This window comes from Scyliorhinus torazame, chromosome 2, assembly GCF_047496885.1.
Source record: "Scyliorhinus torazame isolate Kashiwa2021f chromosome 2, sScyTor2.1, whole genome shotgun sequence".
NCBI lineage: Eukaryota > Metazoa > Chordata > Chondrichthyes > Carcharhiniformes > Scyliorhinidae > Scyliorhinus > Scyliorhinus torazame.
Genome location: NC_092708.1, coordinates 82,216,047 through 82,238,826, shown reverse-complemented (window position 1 = coordinate 82,238,826; position 22,780 = coordinate 82,216,047). Strand labels below are relative to the sequence as shown.

The window sequence follows — 22,780 nt, the reverse complement described above, 5'->3', positions numbered from 1 at the left end:
CGTCAGAATAGGTATGAGATATACCTTTTGAACAATCCACGTCTGACATTTAAACACTGTACCACTATCAATCCAGCCTGTTTTCTTAGTGGTCCCCCTGTCCATGAAGACGCACCTGGCCACGACTGTTTAGCCTTGATTCAGGAAACTACCACAATAAGGGACGATTTGAGTGATATTTCGTCAGAACAACCTGACATGATTATGTGTGGTCAAATATCCCACCGGGGTTTAGTTAATGACTTACTGCAGGCCCTCCTTATGCCCGTGCAGATTTTCGTCATTAAATGCGCTGCCCACACAAATGGTAAGACCCCAGTTGACGTTGGTAATGAACAAGCAGATTGTGCAGCGCGGACAGCCGCGCAAATTCAGCAAGAGATGGTGCCTAAAATGTTAAGTCAGACTAAACTATCTACTATAAATATGTCTGCTTCTGACAAGTCAATGCCAACCATCCAAGACGTCATAAGGTTACAGGAGGACGCTCCTGAGAGTGATAAACAAATGTGGAAACGGTTAGGTTGTACATATGATTCTGTTTCCTCTTTATGGACCACGCCAGCACATCAGACTTGTAGGTCTGATGTACTGGCTTTATGGGTAATCGAATGAGTACACTTTGCAACTCATTGTGGGGCTCGGGGGACTAGTGATTAGTTGCTGGACACTTGGTGGCACCCTAAAATGCAGGGGTTGGCCCAGAGTATCAGTAATCGGTGTTTGATTTGTCAGCAATATAACACCGGAAAAGGTATCCCTTGTGGGATGGGGCAAACCCCATTGCCCAGTGGTCCCTTTGAGGCGCTACAAATGGATTACATTGAGTTGGAAAGGTGTCAATGTTATAAATATGTTTTGGACATTGTGGATGGGTTCAGCAGATGGGTTGAGGCGTATCCGACTACCGATAATAAAGCTGCTACTGTGGTTAAAGTTCTGATGCGGGAAATCATTCCCCGGTACAGTATACCAGCTCAGTTGAGTTCTGATAACGGGCCTCATTTTCTTGGACAGATTAACCTGCCTCCCTTCCCCAGTGCTATTTTACAGGTGTGGAGCATGATGGGGTGGCTACGCACCGTCTGTGTGATATTCGGCCTCACCTCGCTTGGAGTGTTATTGGCGACGGACATGGAAAAGGGAAATATTATCTACATTTGTAACCCCAACCAAGCTACAAGGACATTTCAGTTATGCAAAGGTGATGTTCTTCGCTGCCCCCATATACGAGGACATGGTATTGACTCGTGGAAGGTCGTCAAGGTTAAGGAGAATGCAGGAGTCATGAAGCAATTGCACCGGTCCCGGCGATGGGAAGGGAACATTATATGGACATTGCCTTGTTTTTGGAGTACATGTAAAGTTGATTTTGGATGTGTTAAGATTGGTCCGATAAAGGTAACATCAGACCGTCAGGAGAGCGTAGGAAGAGGCTGTGAGAGAGAGAGAGAGGGACTAGAGAGAGGACGGGGCGTGTGAGAAGGGAAGTACAGCTAGAACGTAGGTTATCGGGAGATACACTTAATTTAGTTAAAGGCCAAACTGAGGAAAACCTGGGTAGTATGAATCACTTCTACCAGATTTACCACCGCTTGTATGGCCACGGACGGGTTGTCTGCTACCCGAACCCCGCAGCGGTGTCTAGGTTATTTTCTGTTTCACCGCTTTGGGGCACTCCCCAAACGGTGGTTCATTGTCAGCGTTCCGAGCCACCGCCCGAGCAAGTCACTCTTCCTTACGATCCGGGTTCAGCACCAACGGTTATTTGCCTTCCCCTTCCTCGGGATAATCCCCATTCACAGTATGATAGGCTGCAACGGTGGAGGGCGTACATACCGAGCCACTTCGCTCCCAATAGGGATTCCCGGTCGTACGAGAATTGTTTCAGCAGTGAAGGATACGGCTGTTTGCTGGTAGAGGTGGAAACGAATATAACATGTCTGTTCCCCACCTGTACGGACAGGAGGTGTCATATCACCCAGGCGTCTGGCCAATGCGTTTGTTACAACACCACTGGCGTTCTATTCAACCCCGGCCTCCAGCTCCTTTGTGGCTGGGCGAATGTTTCTCATATCACTGTTGGGACTAGGGCTTTCCGCATTGCTAGGCGGCCCGAATGGGCGTTCCAAAGCTGGATAAACTGGGCTACTGGGGGATCCTTACGCAACCGATATACTGATTGTGATGCTAGCCTGCACACGGAGCAAGGATACTACTTTTTATTTAATGGCACAGCGACCAATGTTTTGTCACCCCCATTTCCCCGCCAAATTGCTATTGGGACTCTAGTCCCTACCACAGTCCCCTGCCCTTCGGCGTGGATGCTGCATAATCAGTTAGCATGCCGGGCAGTCTCAGCTGAATTCTGCGAGAACTGGAAAAAACCTCAGGTTTTCGCACCCAACCGGGGCCCCTCAGCCCGGTGGGGAATTCGGAGCGTCTTGACACTGGGAGGTGTGGGGGTTCCTTGGCTGTCAGCGATAGGAATTATTTTATTTGTGGCCTACCATCTTGGGAAATGAAACCTTGGGAGCCCTCGGGGCAATAACCAAGGAATTGTCTCAGCTGCGGTTGTTTGCAATGCAGAACCGGTATGCTCTTGACGATCTCCTGGCCCGTGAGGGTGGGGTATGCGCCATAGTACAGGGCAAGTGTCTCATGGGAGTTCAAGACTTGACCGCTAACATCACTAAATTTATGGATCACATACGGGATCACCTGGACGGAATGCAGGATCCTGGCTCTTGGGGTAACTGGGGATTTGGAGGTTGGAAGGACTGGTTGATAAATATGGCCATGTATTTAGCAGTGGCTATTGGCTGCATCTTTGTGGGCCCAGCCATCCTTAAATGTGTGATGGGTAGAATGCGGGGTACACTGGAACAGATCAACGCCCCTAAAATCTTAGCTGTCAAAATCCATGAGGGTGCAGCAGATGAAGGGGGGCTACGCCAGGAATTGGAGATGCAGTGACGGATCTTTTTATATGAGGGACCGTAGCTATGGATTGTATAGTTCGGTTATCATGGAATGATAAAAGGAGGGAATGACGAACGTGATATAAAATAGTTACTTTAGAGGTATTAGTTACTGTAATGTAGAGATAGGCCAGTCTCATTCTGGTGAGTTCACAGACAAAGGATTTCAGACTGCATGGCAAAGCAAGGAGGAGGTGTGTCCACCAAAGGAGGAGAAAAGGATGCTGGGTAATAGGGGCCAGAGGAAGGGATTGGAAGTGAGCCAATCAGAATGTATGACCAGGTCAGGAGGGGTATAGGATGACCTATGGGAGTCGTGTATGTGAAACTTGATACCATTTGAATTGATTTGCATAGATCTCTTTGTTCATTTGCTTTCTGGGGTGTAGGAGACTGGATGTGTCTTATACCTCTGTGAAATGAATCAAACTTGCAAGCCAAATAAAATAACTAATGCTGTATCTGCAAATCCATCTTGACTTTTATTGAGGCCAGACTGACGGGTAAAGAAATTTGTATTTTGTCAAAGGAGCAAATTAACATAGCCAATCCACCTAATCTGCAAATTTTTGGACTGTGGGAGGAAACCGGAGCATCCGGAGAAAACCCATACAGATATGGGGCGAATCTGCAAACTCCACACAGTCACCCAAAGTTGTAATTGAACCTGATTCCCCGGCGCTGTGAGGCAGTAGTGCTAACCACTCTGCTTTTCCAGAGTGTTTGCACTGTTTTAAAAAAAATATTCTCCTCCTTTTTCACATTTTCTCCCAAATTTGCACCCACCAACAATATTTCTTTATGCACGCCTTCTTTGAGGGGAAAGATACCTAGTCAGAGTGGTTCATTAGCTTCGATAAGCTAAACCAACTTGGGAGGTCAGCTGAGGGGCACATGGAGAGGTACAGAAAGTTGACATAGGCAATATTTGACAGTTCCATGCTCCAGTGACAGAAGAACTATGCAGGATGAAGTTCAGTGACCTGACCAGAACTAGAAAAGAACACACTGCATCTTCTTCCTTTTCCAACTTGGGCACCACCACATTTTAAACGCTCAGAGAGCAGCATTCAAGTATCATTTCAGACTGAAATTGTTTTAAGGTATCCTCTATTTCACGATCCTATAAAATCCAAGTGTATACAGCTCTTTGACGAAAGAGGGGAGTCGCCAGAAATACTACAACACTGACCATCTCATGCTGTATGCAATTGTTATGCAGAGCGGTGTTCGTTACTAACAATGTGGTCAAGCCAAAACACTTTCCGCCCATCACACAAATGAGCAACATAGTATATGAATTTCAGTGCCAGTGTGATGCTAGGTATGTCGGCCATACATCCCAAAGACTGGTGGCATATCAAACTGCATGTACCTTTCCGCTGTTCGCAACAGGCAAGATACATACCTAAGCCATGCTCGGAAACTCAAGACACAGTTTATTTTAAATAAATTTAGAGGACCCAATTCTTTTTTTTCTCAATTAAGGGGTAATTTAGCATGGCCAATCCACCTACCCTGCACATCTTTGGGTTGTGTGGGTGAGACTCATGCAAACACAGAGAATGTGCAAACTTCACACGGACAGTGACCCGGGGCTGGGATCGAACCCGGGTCCTCGGCACCGTGAGGCAGCAGTGCTTACCACTGCGCCAACATGCTGCCCAAGACACAGTTTACATTAGATGTAATCCCGCGATTGGACAACATCTGCTGAAAATTATGCTGACAACCAATTTAAAATCGTCAGTCGGGCTCACAGTGTGGCACATTTGCATACAGTGGAAGCTACATATATTAATACACAGGGCACTTGCAAACAAAATGAGCAAGTGCACACATCGCGCCTGTTTCAGGGAGCTGGTGGCATAGTGGTATTGTCACTGGACTAGTAATCCAGAGACCTGGAGTACTGCCTGGGGTCCCAGGTTCAAATCACGCCACTGCATATAGTAAAATCTGAATTCAATAAAAATCTGGAACTAAAATTCTAGTGATGACCATGAAACCATTGTCGATTGTCGTAAAAACCCACTGGTTCACTAATGTCCTTTAGGGAAGAGAATTTGCCATCCTTACCTGGTTTAGCCTACACGTGATCCGGACCCATAGCAATCTGGTTGACGTTTAGCTGCCCCTCAACGATAATTAGGGATGGCCAATAAATGCTGGCACAGCCTTCGATGCCCATATCCCATGAACGAATAAAAAAAGTGATAGCCATTTTGTGGTTCATTCCTCAGGGCAATCATAGAATTTACAGCGCAGAATGAGGACATGCGGCACATTGAGCCTGCACAAGCCCTTGGAAAGAGCACCCTTCTTAAACCCATGTCTCCACCCTATCCTCGTAACCCACGAACACTAACCTTTTTGGACAATAAGGGGCAATTTAGCATGGTCAATCCACCTAACCTGTACATCTTTGGACTGTGGGAGGAAACCCACGCAGACACGGGGAGAAAGTGAAAACTCCACACGGACAGTCACCAAAGCCGTAATTGAACCCGGGTTCCTGGAGCAGTGTGAAACACCGTGCCACCATGCTGCTTAGCCCCTTAATGTCTGCCACTACATCTCTACTGACCTTTCCCGTAACCTAATTTGACAGTTCAATTCAACTAGCTGTGCTTTCTTGCCCTCATAACTGCCCTTATTTAAGTTTAAAATAAAATACTAGTCTTGGACCCACTGTTCTCTCCCTCAAACCTGAATGCAAAATCTAATCACATGATGATTGCTGCCACCAAGAGATGCCTTCACTATGAGGTTATCGATTAATCTCATCTCACTGCACGATACCAGCTCTAATATAGCCTGCTTCTGGTTGGTGGCAGAACAAGTCATTCAAAGAAAATACACTGAAAACATTATGGATTCCTCATCTAGGCTACCTTTGCCCATCTGATTTTTCCAGTTTATATGTAGATTAAAACTCCCCACGATTATCACCGTACCTTTCTGACAAGCTCCCTTTATTTCTTTCTTTAAATCCTGTCCTACCATATGGTAACTGTTACATGGCCTGTACATCACTCCCAGTAGTGACTTCTTACCTTTATCATTACTACCCAAACTGTTTCTACACCGTCTTGACAAATCAGAGTCAAGCTGCCTGGTTTAAATTTTCATACAATGTTTAGTAGTTAACTGTCAGTCACCATTAAATGATGCACTCTCTATAGCAACACTTTGACCAATCAAAGTCCACTTGTCAACCAATCAGCACTCTCTTTTCATACAGTATAAGCTTGCGGTTTTCCTTGACGTTGATATTTTTGTGATTATGCAACATAAAAAGCTTCGACAAAATATTGTTCAGCAATACTCAAGAAGTTTAACAAAAAATTCTTAGCAGTGACCAACAGTGCCCACCAGCTATGGAACTCAAACAACTGACCCTGAATTAAGATGTAAAATTACAAGATTTACGAATAGTCCAATACCATACCTCATCTGCACAATTAGCAAAGTTTGAACCCTGATAGTGTAAAGACCCAAATCGGATGTTCAATACACTATCTTAATCTGTTCTATCATTTTTTGTATTTTATCTTTTATTTGCAATATGTTGATTGTAAAACTTACCTCAATTCGGCCATACGTCATAAGCTGATTTTTAAATAAATAATCTTTTGATGAATTTATGCATGTATATATAGCAAAATTTGATTTTTTTCCCTCCTGAGCATTGATCTTTCAGCATCATTAACAAAATAATCATTAACATGTCCCTTGATACTTTGCTCAGGTGACCAATCTTCTTGTGGGAACTCAGTATTGACAACCTTTTTTTTCTATTCATTCATGGGATGTGGGTGTCACTGGCTGGGCCAGGCTTGCACAGGCATTTAAGAGTTAACTACATTGGTGTGGATATGGAGTCACATGTAGGCCAGGCCAGGTAAGGATGGCAGATTTCCTTCCATAAAGTGAACCAGATGGGTTTTTAAACGACAATCGAGAATGGTTTCACGGTCATCATTGGACTTTCAATTCCAGATTTTTATTGAATTCAAATGTTGCCATCTGCCTGGTGCAATTTGAATCTGGATGGCAAGAGCCTTACCCTGGGTCCCTGGATTACTAGTCCAGTGACAATGCTACTATGCCACCACCTCCGCTTACTTGACAATAGGAAGCATTGCAGCACAGGTTGATTTTGTTCTCAACTAACATCCACTTATGTGTGTTTCCCAACATGTTTATTGAATAGTCGACAAGAACTTTTGCTCAATTTTCACTCTTCCGAACCAACATCAATATCAATCTCAGCATCCCAATTAATGTTCCAATCAAGGACCTATCCTATAACCTTTGGGTTTATATGGATTAGCATTAGACCATAAGGTATACGCTGGTTCAGCACAATGGGCTAAACAGCTGGCTTGTAATGCAGAACAAGGCCAGCAGCGCGGGTTCAATTCCCGTACCGGCCTCCCCGAACAGACACTGGAATGTGGCAACTAGGGGCTTTTCACAGTAACTTCATTGAAGCCTACTTGTGACAATAAGCGATTATTATACGTGTTCACTAGGAGAGTTTGCTTATGTAAAAACTTGGAAAATTAAATGTAATAATTGAGACAATATTGAAATAAACTTTGAACATCTTACCTTTCCATCAACATACACCACTCGCTTTCCTGAGGTGGTGCCATGCTCAAATTCTATTTTGTGCACACCATCACTCAGTGCAACTTCCCAAAATGCCACGAGGTCAGCCATTCTCTCAGTGGGTATATTGAGACCTAAAAATACAAAAATATAATCTCTTAGGCAAGAGGCATACGCTCAAAAACATGGAAACAGAAGCAGAAATAGACCAGATACCCCACTGAGCCTGCTCTGCCTTTCAATACGAACATGAGCTTCAACTCAATGTTTCCGCCCACACCCATATCCCTTAATTCTCTGAGACCAAAGATCCATCTATTCCAATCTTAATTATATTCAAAAATGGAAAATCCTCTAGAGTTGACAATTCCAGAAAATCAGAACCTCTAGAGTGAAATAATTTCTCCTTATCTCAGTCCTAAATGATTTGCGCCTTATCCAGAGACTGCATGTTTTAGATTACCTGGTCAGCAGAAACAAGCATCTACCCTATCAAAACTCTTTTACAGAATAAAAGTTCAATTTACTCAGCCTCTCAAACCCCCTCATCCCAGGGACCAATCCAGTAAATGGTCACAGTACCGTCTCCAATGGAAGCATATCCTTTCATATATGTGGAGACCAAAACTGCATAGTTTCCAGATGTGATCTCACGAAACCCTGTGCAATTACAGCAAGACTTCTGCGTTCTTGTACCCCAATCTCCTTGAAATGAAGACCAACATTCCTTTGAGTCTGGCTCTTCATCAAGAGCCAATGGACTTGAAACATTAACTCTGTTTCGCTTCCCCTGCTGAGTTCTTCCAGCATTTGTTTGTTTGATTCAGATTCTAGCATCCACAGTATTTTGCTTATTCCTAACTGTTTGCTGTACCTGCATGCTACCTTTCTGTGTTCTTTGTTTCAGCACATGCTAGTCTCTTTGAATATCAACACTGACATTTCACACTTGTTAAAAAAAATTCTGTGTTTCTATTCTGACCAGTGTGACTAACTTCACACTTCCCTACATTATATACACCATCTGCCATCTTGTTGCCCAACTAGATACCAAAACTGTGAACTTTGTCATGGTAACCTAGAATTCTAATTGACACACATAATACTATTGAAAATTTCTTTGCATCATAAAATCTAATAAATCATTTCAACATGTTTATTGTATTTGAAAGTTCAAATACAGGTGTTCAAAGTCAGCACTCCAGATCACAATGGTAGCAAATAAACAGCAGCAAATACTTCAATGTAAGAAACTTAGAAAGACACAGTTAAAGAAGCAGAAAGCAACAAGTCCATAACTGACAACTGCCCTTAGTGTCCAAAATTGCCCATAGTGTTGGGTGGGGTTACTGGGTTATGGGGATAGGGTGGAGGTGTTGACCTTGGGTAGGGTGCTCTTTCCAAGAGCCGGTGCAGACTCGATGGGCTGAATGGCCTCCTTCTGCACTGTAAATTCTGTAAACTGCACATTCTAACAGGTGAAAACACGAATAGAGATGAGCAATGCATAGCATTTTTTAAAAAAAATTTGTAAAGACAGTCAGAGATAGATCCTTGGATAGTGGGAAATGATGAAATATAGATCCATATTCCTGTAGTGTAGAGAGTAAATACAAAGGCAGACATATGAAAAGATGAAGGCATATTTTATGAGAAAATACTCCTAGAAAATGAGATAATTCTTTCTACCAATTAATACTGTTCATTATTTAACAAAATAATCTTCCCCTAAAAACTATTAATTGTTTCCTTAGTTATGTTTAATAAATAAACAATATTGCAGAATTACTTGATAAGTTTGGTACACTATCTTCGTAGGCTGAACATCATTACTGCACATTTGCGTTCAAATCTTTTTTTGAAATCCTACTTTACTTCACGATGCAGGAAATAGATTCAATTTACATTATTATTATGAATATTACGAGCAAGAGTTTTACTTATTGGCTATGGTAATAGTAATCCCCTCCCAGAATGCTGTAGAAACCAATTTATTATTTTCTTATACAATTAGCATAATGGCAAAGAATAACATGCAGCAAAGATGTTAAGAGCTGGAATGTAACAGTCCATCGATCCAGTTATCAATGCTCAGTTGGTTTGTCTTAGCTAATTTTGCAACTCAGCAACTTCCCTAATGACCATATTAAGAATTTGGATCTAAATAGACAAATTCTTGTACACTTACTTGAACATTCAGTAACTCAGGAAAATTACATTTTTGACACACTCAACTAGTTTCCTACCAGATTTTAAGATCCTTTTATGAATAGATTTGCTAGTAAACGGAGTGGAGTGGGATTTGAATCCAGAACCTTCTGACTCAATGGCAGTTGTGCTGTCTACTGAGTCATAGCTGACAAACATGATCTTCAGATTATGCTTTGATCAGTAGCAGATTAAATAAAGCAGATCTTACAAAGGACTCCATATTATTTGCTCAGCGCACTGGACTGATTACTGTAGGTAGTGCATTATAGTACTTTAGTAATATACCATGATGTTCCATTCGCAGTACTGACAAATAGCATTAATAAATTTCCATTATAATCATTACTGCAAGTGATGTTTCACATTAGTAAGACAGCTAACAAGTTTAATTTTCTTTCACAGCGTTCTGGTTAATGTGCTTGCATAAAGCTCCTTTCAGTAGTTGCCTAAGGCAGGACACAGAATTATTTTACAACCAGACTGCACTACCAGAAATATTAAATCTTGGTGGTCATCATTATTTTCTATAAAATATTGAATCCTCATATCTGATCACTAATCTATACAGTTTGAAAACATGCCTAAAATTTGATTTTCTTACAAGGGAACATCTCTATCTAAAATGGCTTACACGTGCTATACTTATCTGTCGCTGGTAGCTTTTCCCCTTTTTTTTATAAATCGAGAGTACCTAATTCATTTTTTCCCCCAATTAAGGGGCAATTTGGCGTGGTCAATTTACCTACCCTGCATATCTTTGGGTTATGGGGGTGGAGATACGTGCAACCTCCACACGGACAATGACCTGGGTCGGGATCGAATCTGGATCATCGACACTCCGAGGCAGCAGTGCTAACCACTGCACCACCTTGCCGCCCACCTGTTGCCAGTAGCTTTTCCTAGCAGGAGAGATATATCATGCTGGTTTGTCCTACGCCATCAACACACATCCACTGTAGCTTGTCTGCAATTGCTCTGGGATTTCGGTCATCCAACTATGCACAGGTCAACCTCTCTTTCTGATGCCCTCCACTTTATCTTCTAGAAGAGATCTTTGCAACTTTTCAGCTCTGATCAAAAAGTTGAAATATTGACATTTTCTTTTTTGGACGTCACTTTAAGAGTTCTTTTTGGTTAAGTATCTCTTCATTTTTCTGATAGCCTGTTTTTGGAATTTTAAGCATACACCTTAGCACCCATGTTTCAAAGGCTAAATTTTCTTCCAGTCTTTCCTTTACTGGCTAGCTTTCGGAGGTATACATGAAAGTGGTTAGAATGTAGCATTTTATGAATATTTTCATTTTTACAAGCCTGCCTTGTTATTAACACATCTTTCATCTTCACGGAATTACCGTGGTTATTTCTATCCTTCTGACAGCTAACATTTTCTGTTGTTATTTGTCCTAAATAGACAAACTTGTTCCATTGCAATACCATCCGCTTCAATTTTCACTCTCGTTTACCCTAATGCATATTGTAATGTAGATTTTAAAGTATGAAACTGAGACTCGAGGATTGAAGCTTTGAACTTGGATTCTTCCATTAAACAGCACAGGAAAATGTAAAAGAGCAGCATGGTAGCACAAGTGGATAGCACTGTGGCTTCACAGCGCCAGGGTCCCAGGTTCGATTGCCTGCTGGGTCACTGTCTGTGCAGAGTCTGCACGTTCTCCTCGTGTCTGCGTGGGTTTCCTCCGGGTGCTCCGGTTTCCTCCCGCAGTCCAAAGACATGCAGGTTAGGTGGATTGGGCATGCTTAATTGCCCTTAATGTCCAAAAAAGGTTAGGAGGGGTTATTGGGTTAGGGGGATAGGGTGGAAGTGAGGGCTTAAGTGGGTCGGTGCAGACTCGATGGGCCGAATGGCCTCCTTCTGCACTGTATGTTCTATGTAAACCACCGTCTTAACCTTCGGGGTTGTCCGATAAAGAGACTAAATAGTCCGGGTCTGTATTCTTTGGGAGCTTAGAAGACCTTATTCAAACATACAAGATCTTGAGGGGGCTTGACAGGTAGATGGTGAGATGCTTTCACTAGTGGGAGTGTCAAATAAAGGGACATAGCTACAAGATAAAGGCCTGGTCATTTAAAACTAAGGTGCATGGAAATGTATTCTCGCAGAGGGTGGTAAATCTCTGGAATTCCCTGGAGGGTGGATCATTAGAAGTATTTAAAGTGGAGGTGGATAAATGTTTGATAGATCGAGGAACAGAGGACTATGGGGAAATGGACAAAACAGGAGTTGAGACTGGCATAGATCATCCATGATCACATTGAATAGCGGGGCAGTCTCGAGGGGCTTGGTGGCCTACCGCTGCTTCTATTTCTTGTGTTTGCTGGAAAAGCAGAAGGAACCTTATCAAAGCAAATTACTGCAGATGCTGGAAACTGAAACGAAAAGAGAAAATACTGGACAATCTCAGCAGGTCTGCAGCATCTGTGGAGTGAGAAGGGAGCTAATGTTTTGAGTTCTTCATAAGACAAGCTCTTTATTCCAGGGATCATCCTTGTGAACTTCTTCTGGATGATTTCTAAGGCCAGCACATCCTTTCTTACATACGAGGCCCAAAACTGCTCACAATACTCCAAATGAGGTCTGACGAGAGCCTTATACAGCCTCAGCATCGGTTCCATTATTAAATGTTCTTTGCAATTCAGAACAAATTTTAAAAATTGATCAGGAGTCGACAAAAAATAAATATAGAGAACTAATAGGCACATAACATCCTGGCACTCTGGAGACGGATTTGGGGACTACCCCAAAGATGCGCTGGGGAATTCCACTTGGAAGTTCCCAGGTAAGAGTTTAAGTGGCAATTGTCCAGAAGCACCAAGTTCCCTGCACAATTGTGGTGCGTTGGGAACCATCCAACAAAGAAATTTAAATCACTGACTTCCGATGGTTCTGTCAGTTATGTTAACAAAATAAAACCACTTCTAACACAATATAAATATTTTAAACACCCAGACTGAGCCCCGCACAGGACACTCCCCACATTCCTGAATGCACCCAGGGGACTTACCCACCCTCCAAATAATCACACTTCCCCTGACCACCCCATGGGATTCCCCCCAACACCGCCACACATGACTCACTTTGCCCAAACCCGACTCTAATCCTCTACCCGCCCCGCCTGCCCCCATGCCCAACCCTCCCCACCTCCACCCGATGACCAACCCCACCCAGCCCACTGACAACCACCCTTATACCCACACTCCCGTCAACTCATCCGAACCCCAACATCTCCCGATGACCGACCTCCACCCCTGACAAAACCGCTGCCCCAATCCCTACCCCCGGCGATCAACCCCTACCACCTTCCTGACCACCCAAATCCCATCCACCTACCTTCTCCCTGGTCTGGACAATTGAAATCTATCTGCCTCATGCAGCTAATGCAGTAAAAAAAGGGGCATGCCTCCCTGATTTTGACACTGCTAGAACCTGTGGGGACTAATTGTTGCAGGCCACAAGCAGCTCTGGGCATGGGGGGTTTCAAAAATGTGTACAAGAGTGGGTAAGTGTGCTTTAAACTCTTGTCATTCCAGTGGGCCGTGACTTATCAACACTAGTTGGAAGTTTTGGCCCTGCAATATCCAATTTCTTACACAAATTCTTTCAGCACATTGAAAACAAATTCCAAAGCTATGCTATTAATTGTCTTGGAATTAGATTTATGCCTTGGGGACAACAATTGTTGCTGATTTAACAGGAATATTTGCACAGTAATATTGTTCCAATATGAGATTTTCTTCCATTGATGCAGAGTACCTTATCACACATATTTCATCTGGCAACAAATCATTTATGGTTATCATTTTGTGGCAATCCTGAAAAACAATCTTTTCAAAAGAACTAAATGAAAGCCAAGTCAATACATTCATACCAATACCAAACATCCATTGCAGATAAAATAATAAAATACATCGTAAATCAGTGGAATGTAGATTTTGAATTTTTTTCTCTCCTGTGTATGAAAATGATCATGAAATTAGATATCTTGCAGCCCAGAAGTGGGCCATTTTACCCGTTGACCCTGGGATGGCTCTTTGAAGGAGGTGCTCTATTTAATTCCAATAACCCCGGCAGGAATATTCCAGCCATTCAGGTCAGCAGGATTTTCTAGTCCCGCTGATGGCAAACCCAACCCGCAGCGAGGGGTGCATGAAATGGGAAGCGCCTTTCACAGCTACGAGACCAGAAAATCCTGTCGCCGACCAATGGCTGGCTGCCTCCGCCACCATGAAACACATGGAAAGATGTAATTTAATGAAAACTGCTGTGAATTGTGCACTGCAGAAGGAATGACATGGAGAATAAAATCAAAATGGTGTCTGGCCCCTCATTTTTCCCCTACAATCTGGCAAAACAGATCTCATCAAATACACGCCCAATTATCTTTGAAAAATCCCGAAGAATCTGATCCCACAATTCTTTTAGGTATTGTGACCCTGATCATTACAACCATCTGTGTGAAAAAAATGCTTCATTTCCTCCCTGGTTCTTTTGAAAATTATTTGAAATCTATGCCCTCAAGTTAACAACCCACTTGCCAGAGGAAATGCTTTCTCCTTACCTGCTCTATCCATACCTCATAACTTAGAATGCTTCTATCAGCTCTTTAAAACTTTACAGTCTAACAATCACACGTTAGCCACATAATTGAAAGGCCCCAGCTCTGTTATCACCTTGGCAAATCTTCTCTGTACCTTCTCCTAAGCTTTGACAATATTCTTAATGGGTGGTGTTTAGAATTGTGTTAAGGAGGGCAGCACAGTGGTTAGCACTGCTGCCTCACGGCGCTGAGGTCCCAGGTTCGATTCCGGCCCTTGGTCACTGTCCGTGTGGAGTTTGCACATTTTCCCCGTGTTTGCGTGGGTCTCACCCCCACACCTCAAAAAGATGTGCAGGGTTGATGGATTGGCCACACTAAATTGTCCCTTAAATTGAGAAAAAAAAGAATTAGGTACTCTAAAAATATTTTTGGGAAAAAAAATTATATTTCATAAATTTTCAGCATGATTTGCTTGTTTTGGTATTCAAAGCCCCTAATTACCAAACCAAGTAGCTTATAAACTAAGTTAATTATTTCTCTGAGGGCACTAATAGGTACACTGATAATCAATTTAAGATAAGATAATCAGTTGAGCTCATAAAGTGACTCATGTACACTTGCCGGAAGTGACATACATTCATACGTAGGGACATCTTCTCTGCAAACAAAAGGAATATGTTTTGGCCTTGCACCTTTTTTGAACGACCCTGTAGCTTGGGGAAGCCTATAGCTCCAAGTTGTTTTCTCTATTGCACCGCGTCGTACAATCAAAGTCAACTTTCTGATCAATAAGCACTCTTTTCTCCAGTCCTATAAAGTGTTGTGACTGTTTGAAGTTTGGCATTCTTGCATTTGTCCTGATGAGTGCAAGACAAAAAAATTAGACAACTATAGGCCAGTTAGCTTAACATCTGTCTTTTGGAAAATGTTGGAGTCCATTATAAAGGATGTAATAGCAGAGCATTTAGAAAAACATAATATAATCAAGTAGAGTCAGCATGGCTTCATGATGAGGAAATTATGCCTGACAAATTTAGCAGAATTCTTTGAGATGGTAACGAGCAAGCCAGATAATGGGGATGGCAAAAAAAACTACTCTAATCTACACTAATCCCACTTACCAGCACTTGTCTCATAGCCTTGAATGTTATGATATTTTCAAAAGCTCATCCAAGTATGTTGTAAAGATTGTGAGGTTTCCTGCCTCACCTTTCCTCCCACGCACTGCATGCCAGATTCCCACCACTCTCTGGGTGAAAAATCTTTTCCTCAAATCCCCTCTAAACTCCCTTACTTTCACCTTAAACTTATGCCCCCTTGTGTTATTGACCTTTCAACTTAGGGGAACAGATGCTTTCTATCCACTCTGTAGTGGGTAAAGTCTTGGAGGGGATTATAGGAGACAAGATTTATAATCATCTAGATCGGAATAATATGATCAGGGATAGTCAGCATGGCTTTGTGAAGGGTAGGTCATGCCTCACAAACCTTATCGAGTTCTTTGAGAAGGTGACTGAACAGGTAGACGAGGGTAGAGCAGTTGATGTGGTGTATATGGATTTCAGCAAAGCGTTTGATAAGGTTCCCCACGGTAGGCTATTGCAGAAAATACGGAGGCTGGGGATTGAGGGTGATTTAGAGATGTGGATCAGAAATTGGCTAGCTGAAAGAAGACAGAGGGTGGTGGTTGATGGGAAATGTTCAGAATGGAGTTCAGTCACAAGTGGAGTACCACAAGGATCTGTTCTGGGGCCGTTGCTGTTTGTCATTTTTATCAATGACCTAGAGGAAGGCGCAGAAGGGTGGGTGAGTAAATTTGCAGACGATACTAAAGTCGGTGGTGTTGTCGATAGTGTGGAAGGAAGTAGCAGGTTACAGAGGGATATAGATAAGCTGCAGAGCTGGGCTGAGAGGTGGCAAATGGAGTTTAATGTAGAGAAGTGTGAGGTGATTCACTTTGGAAGGAATAACAGGAATGAGGAATATTTGGCTAATGGTAAAGTTCTTGGAAGTGTGGATGAGCAGAGGGATCTAGGTGTCCATGTACATAGATCCCTGAAAGTTGCCACCCAGGTTGATAGGGTGGTGAAGAAGGCCTATGGAGTGTTGGCCTTTATTGGTAGAGGGATTGAGTTCCGGAGTCAGGAGGTCATGTCGCAGCTGTACAGAACTCTGGTACGGCCGCATTTGGAGTATTGCGTACAGTTCTGGTCACCGCATTATAGGAAGGACGTGGAGGCTTTGGAGCGGGTGCAGAGGAGATTTACCAGGATGTTGCCTGGTATGAAGGGAAAATCTTATGAGGAAAGGCTGATGGACTTGAGGTTGTTTTCGTTGGAGAGAAGAAGGTTAAGAGGAGACTTAATAGAGGCATACAAAATGATCAGGGGGTTGGATAGGGTGGACAGTGAGAGCCTTCTCCCGCGGATGAAAATGGCTGGCACGAGGGGGCATAACTTTAAACTGAGGGGTAATAGATATAGGACAGAGGTCAGAGGTAGGTTCTTTACGCAAAGAGTAGTGAGGCCGTGGAATGCCCTACCTGCTACAGTAGTGAACTCGCCAACATTGAGGGCATTTAAAAGTTTATTGGATAAACATATGGATGATAATGGTATAGTGTAGGTTAGATGGCTTTTGTTTCGGTGCAACATCGTGGGCCGAAGGGCCTGTACTGCGCTGTATTGTTCTATGTTCTATGTTCTATGCCCCTCAAAATCTTATACATCTCAATTAGGTCCCCTTTCAGCCTTCTCTCCTCTAAAGAGAATAACCCGAGTTGTTTATCCAGCCTCTCTTCATAGATAAAATGCTTCATCCCAGGCAACATCACGGTGAATCTCCCCGCTACCTTTTCATGTAATCACATCCTTCCTCTAGTACAGTGACTAGAACAGAGCACAGTACACTAGCTGCGGTCTAAGCAAAGTCCTGACAGCTCCAACATAGCCTCCCTGCTCTTATAATCAATGTCATGACTGATGAGGGACATCTGCCTTTAACTTCCCTACCACCTTCAGGGATCTGTGAACAAACACCCCAAAATCCCTCTAATCTTCCTTGTGTCCTGCCATTCATTAAGTACTCCCTTGTCATGTTATTCTTAAGGGGCTTGACAAGGTAAATGCTGAAAGGATGTTTCTCCTCATGAGAGAGTCTAGGGCCAGAGGGAATAGTCTCAGAATGAAGGGGTGCCAATTTAAGACTGAGATGAGGAGAAATTTCTTGTCTTCGAGGATATCCTGCTGATACAGGTCTTCCTTTGGGCTGCACAGTAGCACAGTGGTTAGCACTGTTTCTTCACAGTGCCAGGGTCCCAGGTTCGATTCCCGGCTTGGGTCACTGTCTGTACGGAGTCTGCACGTTCTCCCCATGTCTGCGTGGGTTTCCTCCGAGTGCTCCGATTGCCTCCCTCAAGTCCCGAAAGATATGCTTATTAGGTGAATTGGTCATTCTGAATTCTCCCTCCGTGTACCCAAACAGGCGCTGGTGGGTGGCGACTAGGGGCTTTTCACAGAAACTTCATTGCAGCGTTAATGCAAGCCTACTTGTGACAATAATAAGAAGATTGTATTAGAGATTGTAAGATTGTGGGTCCTTGTAACTCCTTGCCACAGAGGTGTGGGGCAGAGTCGTTGTATTTAAGGCTGAGATAGATAGATTCTTGATCAGTAAGGGAATCAAGGATTACAGGTAAAGGGCAGGAGAGTGGGCATGAGGAAAGTCGGAACATCCATAACTTTCTTGAATGGTGGAGCAGGCTCGAGGGGCCGAATGGCCGACTCCTGTTCCTATTTCTTTTTTTAAAATATTTTTTAGTCTCCTTTTTCACATTTTCTCCCAAATTTACACCCAACAATAATAAACAATAATCAGTAACAAATATGTCAATCCCCATATCAATAACAACGATCCCATCCTCCCACCAAACATTAGCCCGCATGTTCACACAAACAAATGACACAAAGGAATTAGGGATCACCCATTGTCGCCATTAACACACACAGCCCCCCTCCCCCCAACCCTCCCACCCACACGCCCCAACTAATGTTCAATGTTATCCAGTTCTTGAAAGTGTATAATGAATAATTCCCATGAATTGTCGAACCCCTCCATCCTCCCCCTCAGTTCAAACTTAACCTTCTCAAGAGTCAAGAATTTCAACAGGTCCTTCCACCACACTAGGGCACAGGGTGGAGAGGTTGCTCTCCAACCTATCAGGATCCGCCTTCGGGCAATCAACGAGGCGAAGGCTACAACATCTGCCTCCGCACCCGTTTCCAACCTTGGTTGGTCCGACACCCCGAATATGGCCTCCCGGGAGCCCGGGTCCAGTTTCACGTGCACCACTTTAGAAATTACCCTAAAAACCTCCTTCCAGTAATCCTCTAGCTTTGGACAGGACCAAAACATATGAACGTGATTAGCGCCCCCTAGCGCGCACCCCCTCCCTCCGCCCCCCGCATCTTCTACTCCTTCAAAGAATCGGCTCATCCTCGCCCTCGTGAGGTGTGCTCTGTATACCACCTTCAGCTGTATCAGCCCCAACCTCGCGCACGAGGTGGAGGCATTCACTCTCCGGAGCACCTCACACCAGAACCCCTCCTCCATATCCTCTCCCAACTCTTCCTCCCACTTTGCTTTGATCCCTTCCAGTGGTGCCTTCTCCTCTTCAAAATAGCTCTGTAAACCGTTGACACTACCCCCTTCTCCAGTCCCCCTGTCGTAAGCACCTCCTCCAGCAATGTGGAGGCCGGCTCCACCGGGAAGCTCTGTATCTCCTTTTGGCAAAATCTCGAACCTGCATGTATCTAAACATTTCTCCCTGCTCCAGCCCATATCTCGCTTCCAGCTCCTTCAATCCTGCAAACCGACCCCTAAGAAACAAATCTTTTAGTGTCTTAATCCCCTTCTCCTCCCATTTCTGAAAATTTCCATCCCACCTCCCTGGCTCATATCTGTGGTTCCCCTGAATCGGCATTTCCCTTGACCCTGCCCCCAACCCGAAGTGTTGGTGAAACTGCCTCCAAATTCTCAATGAAGCTATTATTACCGGACTCCCTGAGTATTTCCCTGGGGCTATCGGGAGCGGCGCTGTTGCTAGTGCTTTCAATCCCGACCCGCTGCTGGTGCTATTTCTTCTGGTCTTCTATCAGATCATTCACGATCTCATTGAATGGCAGAGCAGACTCGATGGGCTGAATGGCCTACTTCTGCTCCTACCTCTTATGGGCTGATCAAAAAAGCTTCGGCAACATGTTTCTCTTTTCAGCAATGTTCAAGTTGTAAACCATAAAAAGCTACCACGATTAACTTGCTGTTAAATTGTATTTTAGATCCCATTTTAAATGATCAAGTTTCAACAGGAGCGGGCTTGCTTTTAACAAGTTTCGTTCATTCACAGTGAAATAAATGTTTTTTAAAACTCAAATCTATTGGGCTCAGGCAAATAGGTTCGTGTTTTTAGAACGGATCACGCAAAACTCTCCCTCTTTTACCACTGTGACAGATCATTGCTTTGGGCGAACGTTTTCCACGGCATTAGCAGTAAATGTGCGAAATCAGTATTCACCAACCGTACCTCAATCTGGACATTATAACAACAGATATTGAGTCAGCATCTTAAATAACCATGGATTGCCATCATCTTGGGAGGGGAATATTCCAGGAAATCTTCTCAGGCGATTAAAAACAACTCCTGAAAATGGGACGAATGGTTTGATGGGGAGAGTGAGTTTCAGACGCAATGCTTCTCAAGGAGATGCCGCTGTCACTTACCAGCTCCTCTGCGTCTGGCCAACACCGGGCGGTAACTATGGCAACTTTCAGCCACAACCTTCCGAGCGACAGGAGGCCAATGCTCTTCACAGAAATATAAATGCGAGACCCCCGGATCCCTTATCGATTGACATTTGACACCTTCGGCAGGTCCGCACAGGCCGGTCAGGACGATGGTCGACGCTCATCAGCCAACATCTTTCTCCCTCTCTCCGCCACCAGTTAACGCCGAGCGTCGAGGAAATCCCGCAGCCCCCAGCTCTCGCGAGAATAGACAGCCCGCCCCGTCTAGTAATCCCATTGGTTCATTCGTATCTGTGGGCGAGGCCTTTTCGCCGCCCTTAAAGGTTGGGCCGATAGCGACAGAAATATCGCGAAGCGGGGGGGGGGGGGGGGGGTGAATGGAGACGGTGACAAGATAATATGGGAAATGTTAAAGGAACTGACCGATCAACACGTATGCTCTCAAAATTGTGAATTATTTTGGGATAGTGAAAGACGTATTGTCGACATTCGCTTTGGAGTTTCGTTTGACGAATGATTTTGAGCGGCTGCTTCTCCCCTCTGTTACTTTGTGGTAGGTCCCTCCGAGCGGCTGTGTCCTGGCTCAGTTGGCAAGTGGGGGCGGGGCGAACCCGGCTTGGGGGAGGCCGGTCACTGAACGGTCAACAAGAACGGACCAATCCAGCTGTTGTTGCTTCCTTGGCACAGCAGGTACAGTAAAATGGAGGCGAGATGGTTGTTAAAGTGGCCATACTATCAGGACGGACTTTCAGTCTCTCGCCCAGCCCTCCCCCACTTTGCTAACCGAATATTGTGCAACATGTGAATTAAAAGTGTACTTTTATAATTAGATTTATTTTTACATGGCGTGGTAGTCACCACTGTTGTATTATATTGTATATATGGGTATTACGGTAAGGCCCCTGTACTACAGGTATGGAGGTATTTCCTATACTACAGGTACGGGGGGTAGATCCTGCCTGCTGGCTCCGCCCAGGAGGCGGAGTATAAATGTGTGTGCTCTCCGAACAGCAGCCATTTCATAAGCTGCTGTAGGAGGCCACACATCTCTGTAATAAAGCCTCGATTGCATTCTACTCTCGCCTCGTCGTAATTGATAGTGCATCAATTTATTACACAGATTTTTCAGAGATGGACTTCTGCAGCAAGCTGGATCGCCTGCAGCTGCATCCTCAAGCAGACAATGCCAAAAAGGACTTCCAATATTGGCTAGCTTGCTTTGAAGCCTACATCGGGTCTGCGCCAGACCCAATATCCAGATTCTGTACACACAGCTGAGCTCAAATGTTTTTCCCCTTGTCCAGGACGCGCCTACCTACGCAGAGGCCATGGCGCTACTGAAGGAGAATTACGCTCAGCAGACCAACAAGATCTACGCCAGGCACCTCCTATCCACGTGGCACCAACTTCCTGGTGAGTCTGTGGAAGATTTTTGGCTTGCCCTGCTCGCCCTGGTGAGAGACTGTGACTGCCAGGCCGTTTCGACCACTGAACATTCGAACCTGCTAATGAGAGACTCATTCGTTACGGGCAAAGGGTCTGACTACATCCGCCAGCGCCTCTCAGAAGGGGCCACGCTTGACCTCGCGGCAACCAACAAAATAGCACACTGGCTCACGGTCACGCAACGTACAGGCTTATGCCCCCAACAACACGCCCCCCCCTCCTGTGCATCGTGGACCCCACCAGCGGCCACCCCATTGTGGACCCCATCAGCGACCGCCCTCAGCCAGCCGCGCGGCAGCCAACCAACCCCGGGGGACCCAAGTGCTACTTCTGCGGACAGACAAAACACCCCCGGCAGCGCTGCCCGGCGCGGAGGGCGCTCTGCAAGGCCTGTGGCAAGAAGGGACATTTCGCTGCAGTGTGCTAGGCCCGCTGAATTGCTGCTATTGTCCCGGCACCCCCACGTGCGACCAGTGGGCGCCACCATCTTCCTCTCCTCAGACCATGTATGGCCCGTGGGTGCCGCCATCTTGCGCCACTCACAACACGTGCGGCCGGTGGGCACCGCCATCTTGCTTGCCTCAGAACCAATGGGCACCGCCATCTTGCCTGCCCCAGGACATGTGCGGCACGAGGGAGCTGCCAACTTGCCTGCCCCAGGGCACGTGGGCACCCCCATCTTACCCGCCTCAGGACCCCTGCCCGTCAGGCACTTCATCCAGCCGCTCATCGCCTGCAACCGCCGACGACCAGCCACGCCTCGCCTTGGTCTTGACCGCACAACCTCGCGACCGCTTCGACAAAGGTGAAGGTCGACGGGCACATTGTATCCTGCCTTCTGGACTCTGGGTGCACTGAGAGCTTCATCCACCCCGATATGGTAAGGCGCTGCTCCCTCGCGGTACACCCCGCTAACCAAAGAATCTCCCTGGCCTCCGGATCCCACTCCGTGATGATCCGGGGGTACTGCATCGCCACCCTCACCGTCCAGGGCGTAGAGTTCAGCGGCTTCCGCCTCTACGTCCTCCCCAACCTCTGCGCTGCCTTGCTACTCGGCCTGGACTTCCAGTGCAACCTCCAGAGCCTAATCCTGAACTTTCGCGGGCCCCTACCACCCCTTACTGTTTGCGGCGTCGCGACCCTTAAGGTCGACCCGCCTTCTCTGTTTGC

General features: G+C 45.1%; 2 protein-coding genes across 3 annotated transcripts in view; one reads left to right on the top strand and one right to left on the bottom strand.

Annotated features, from left to right (window-relative positions):
- The window catches only part of faima (Fas apoptotic inhibitory molecule a), a 43,029-nt gene extending 22,636 nt beyond the window's left edge, over positions 1–20,393 (bottom strand). The window contains exons 1-3 of one of the 2 annotated variants that reach the window (XM_072473175.1): positions 20,141–20,393; positions 15,055–15,219; positions 7,599–7,732 (exon numbers count right to left, since the gene is read on the bottom strand). In XM_072473175.1, coding sequence (XP_072329276.1) covers positions 7,599–7,709 — 111 coding nt within the window. In that variant the 5' untranslated portion in view covers positions 7,710–7,732; positions 15,055–15,219; positions 20,141–20,393. The remainder of the gene's footprint in view (positions 1–7,598; positions 7,733–15,054; positions 15,220–20,140) is intronic. The other variant, XM_072473174.1, reaches the window with a different exon arrangement.
- Positions 20,394–20,534: 141 nt separating this feature from the next.
- The window catches only part of cep70 (centrosomal protein 70), a 131,711-nt gene continuing 129,465 nt past the window's right edge, over positions 20,535–22,780 (top strand). Inside the window, exon 1 of the mRNA XM_072473173.1 lies at positions 20,535–20,717. Within this exon, the coding sequence (XP_072329274.1) occupies positions 20,678–20,717 (40 nt within the window). The 5' untranslated portion in view covers positions 20,535–20,677. The remainder of the gene's footprint in view (positions 20,718–22,780) is intronic.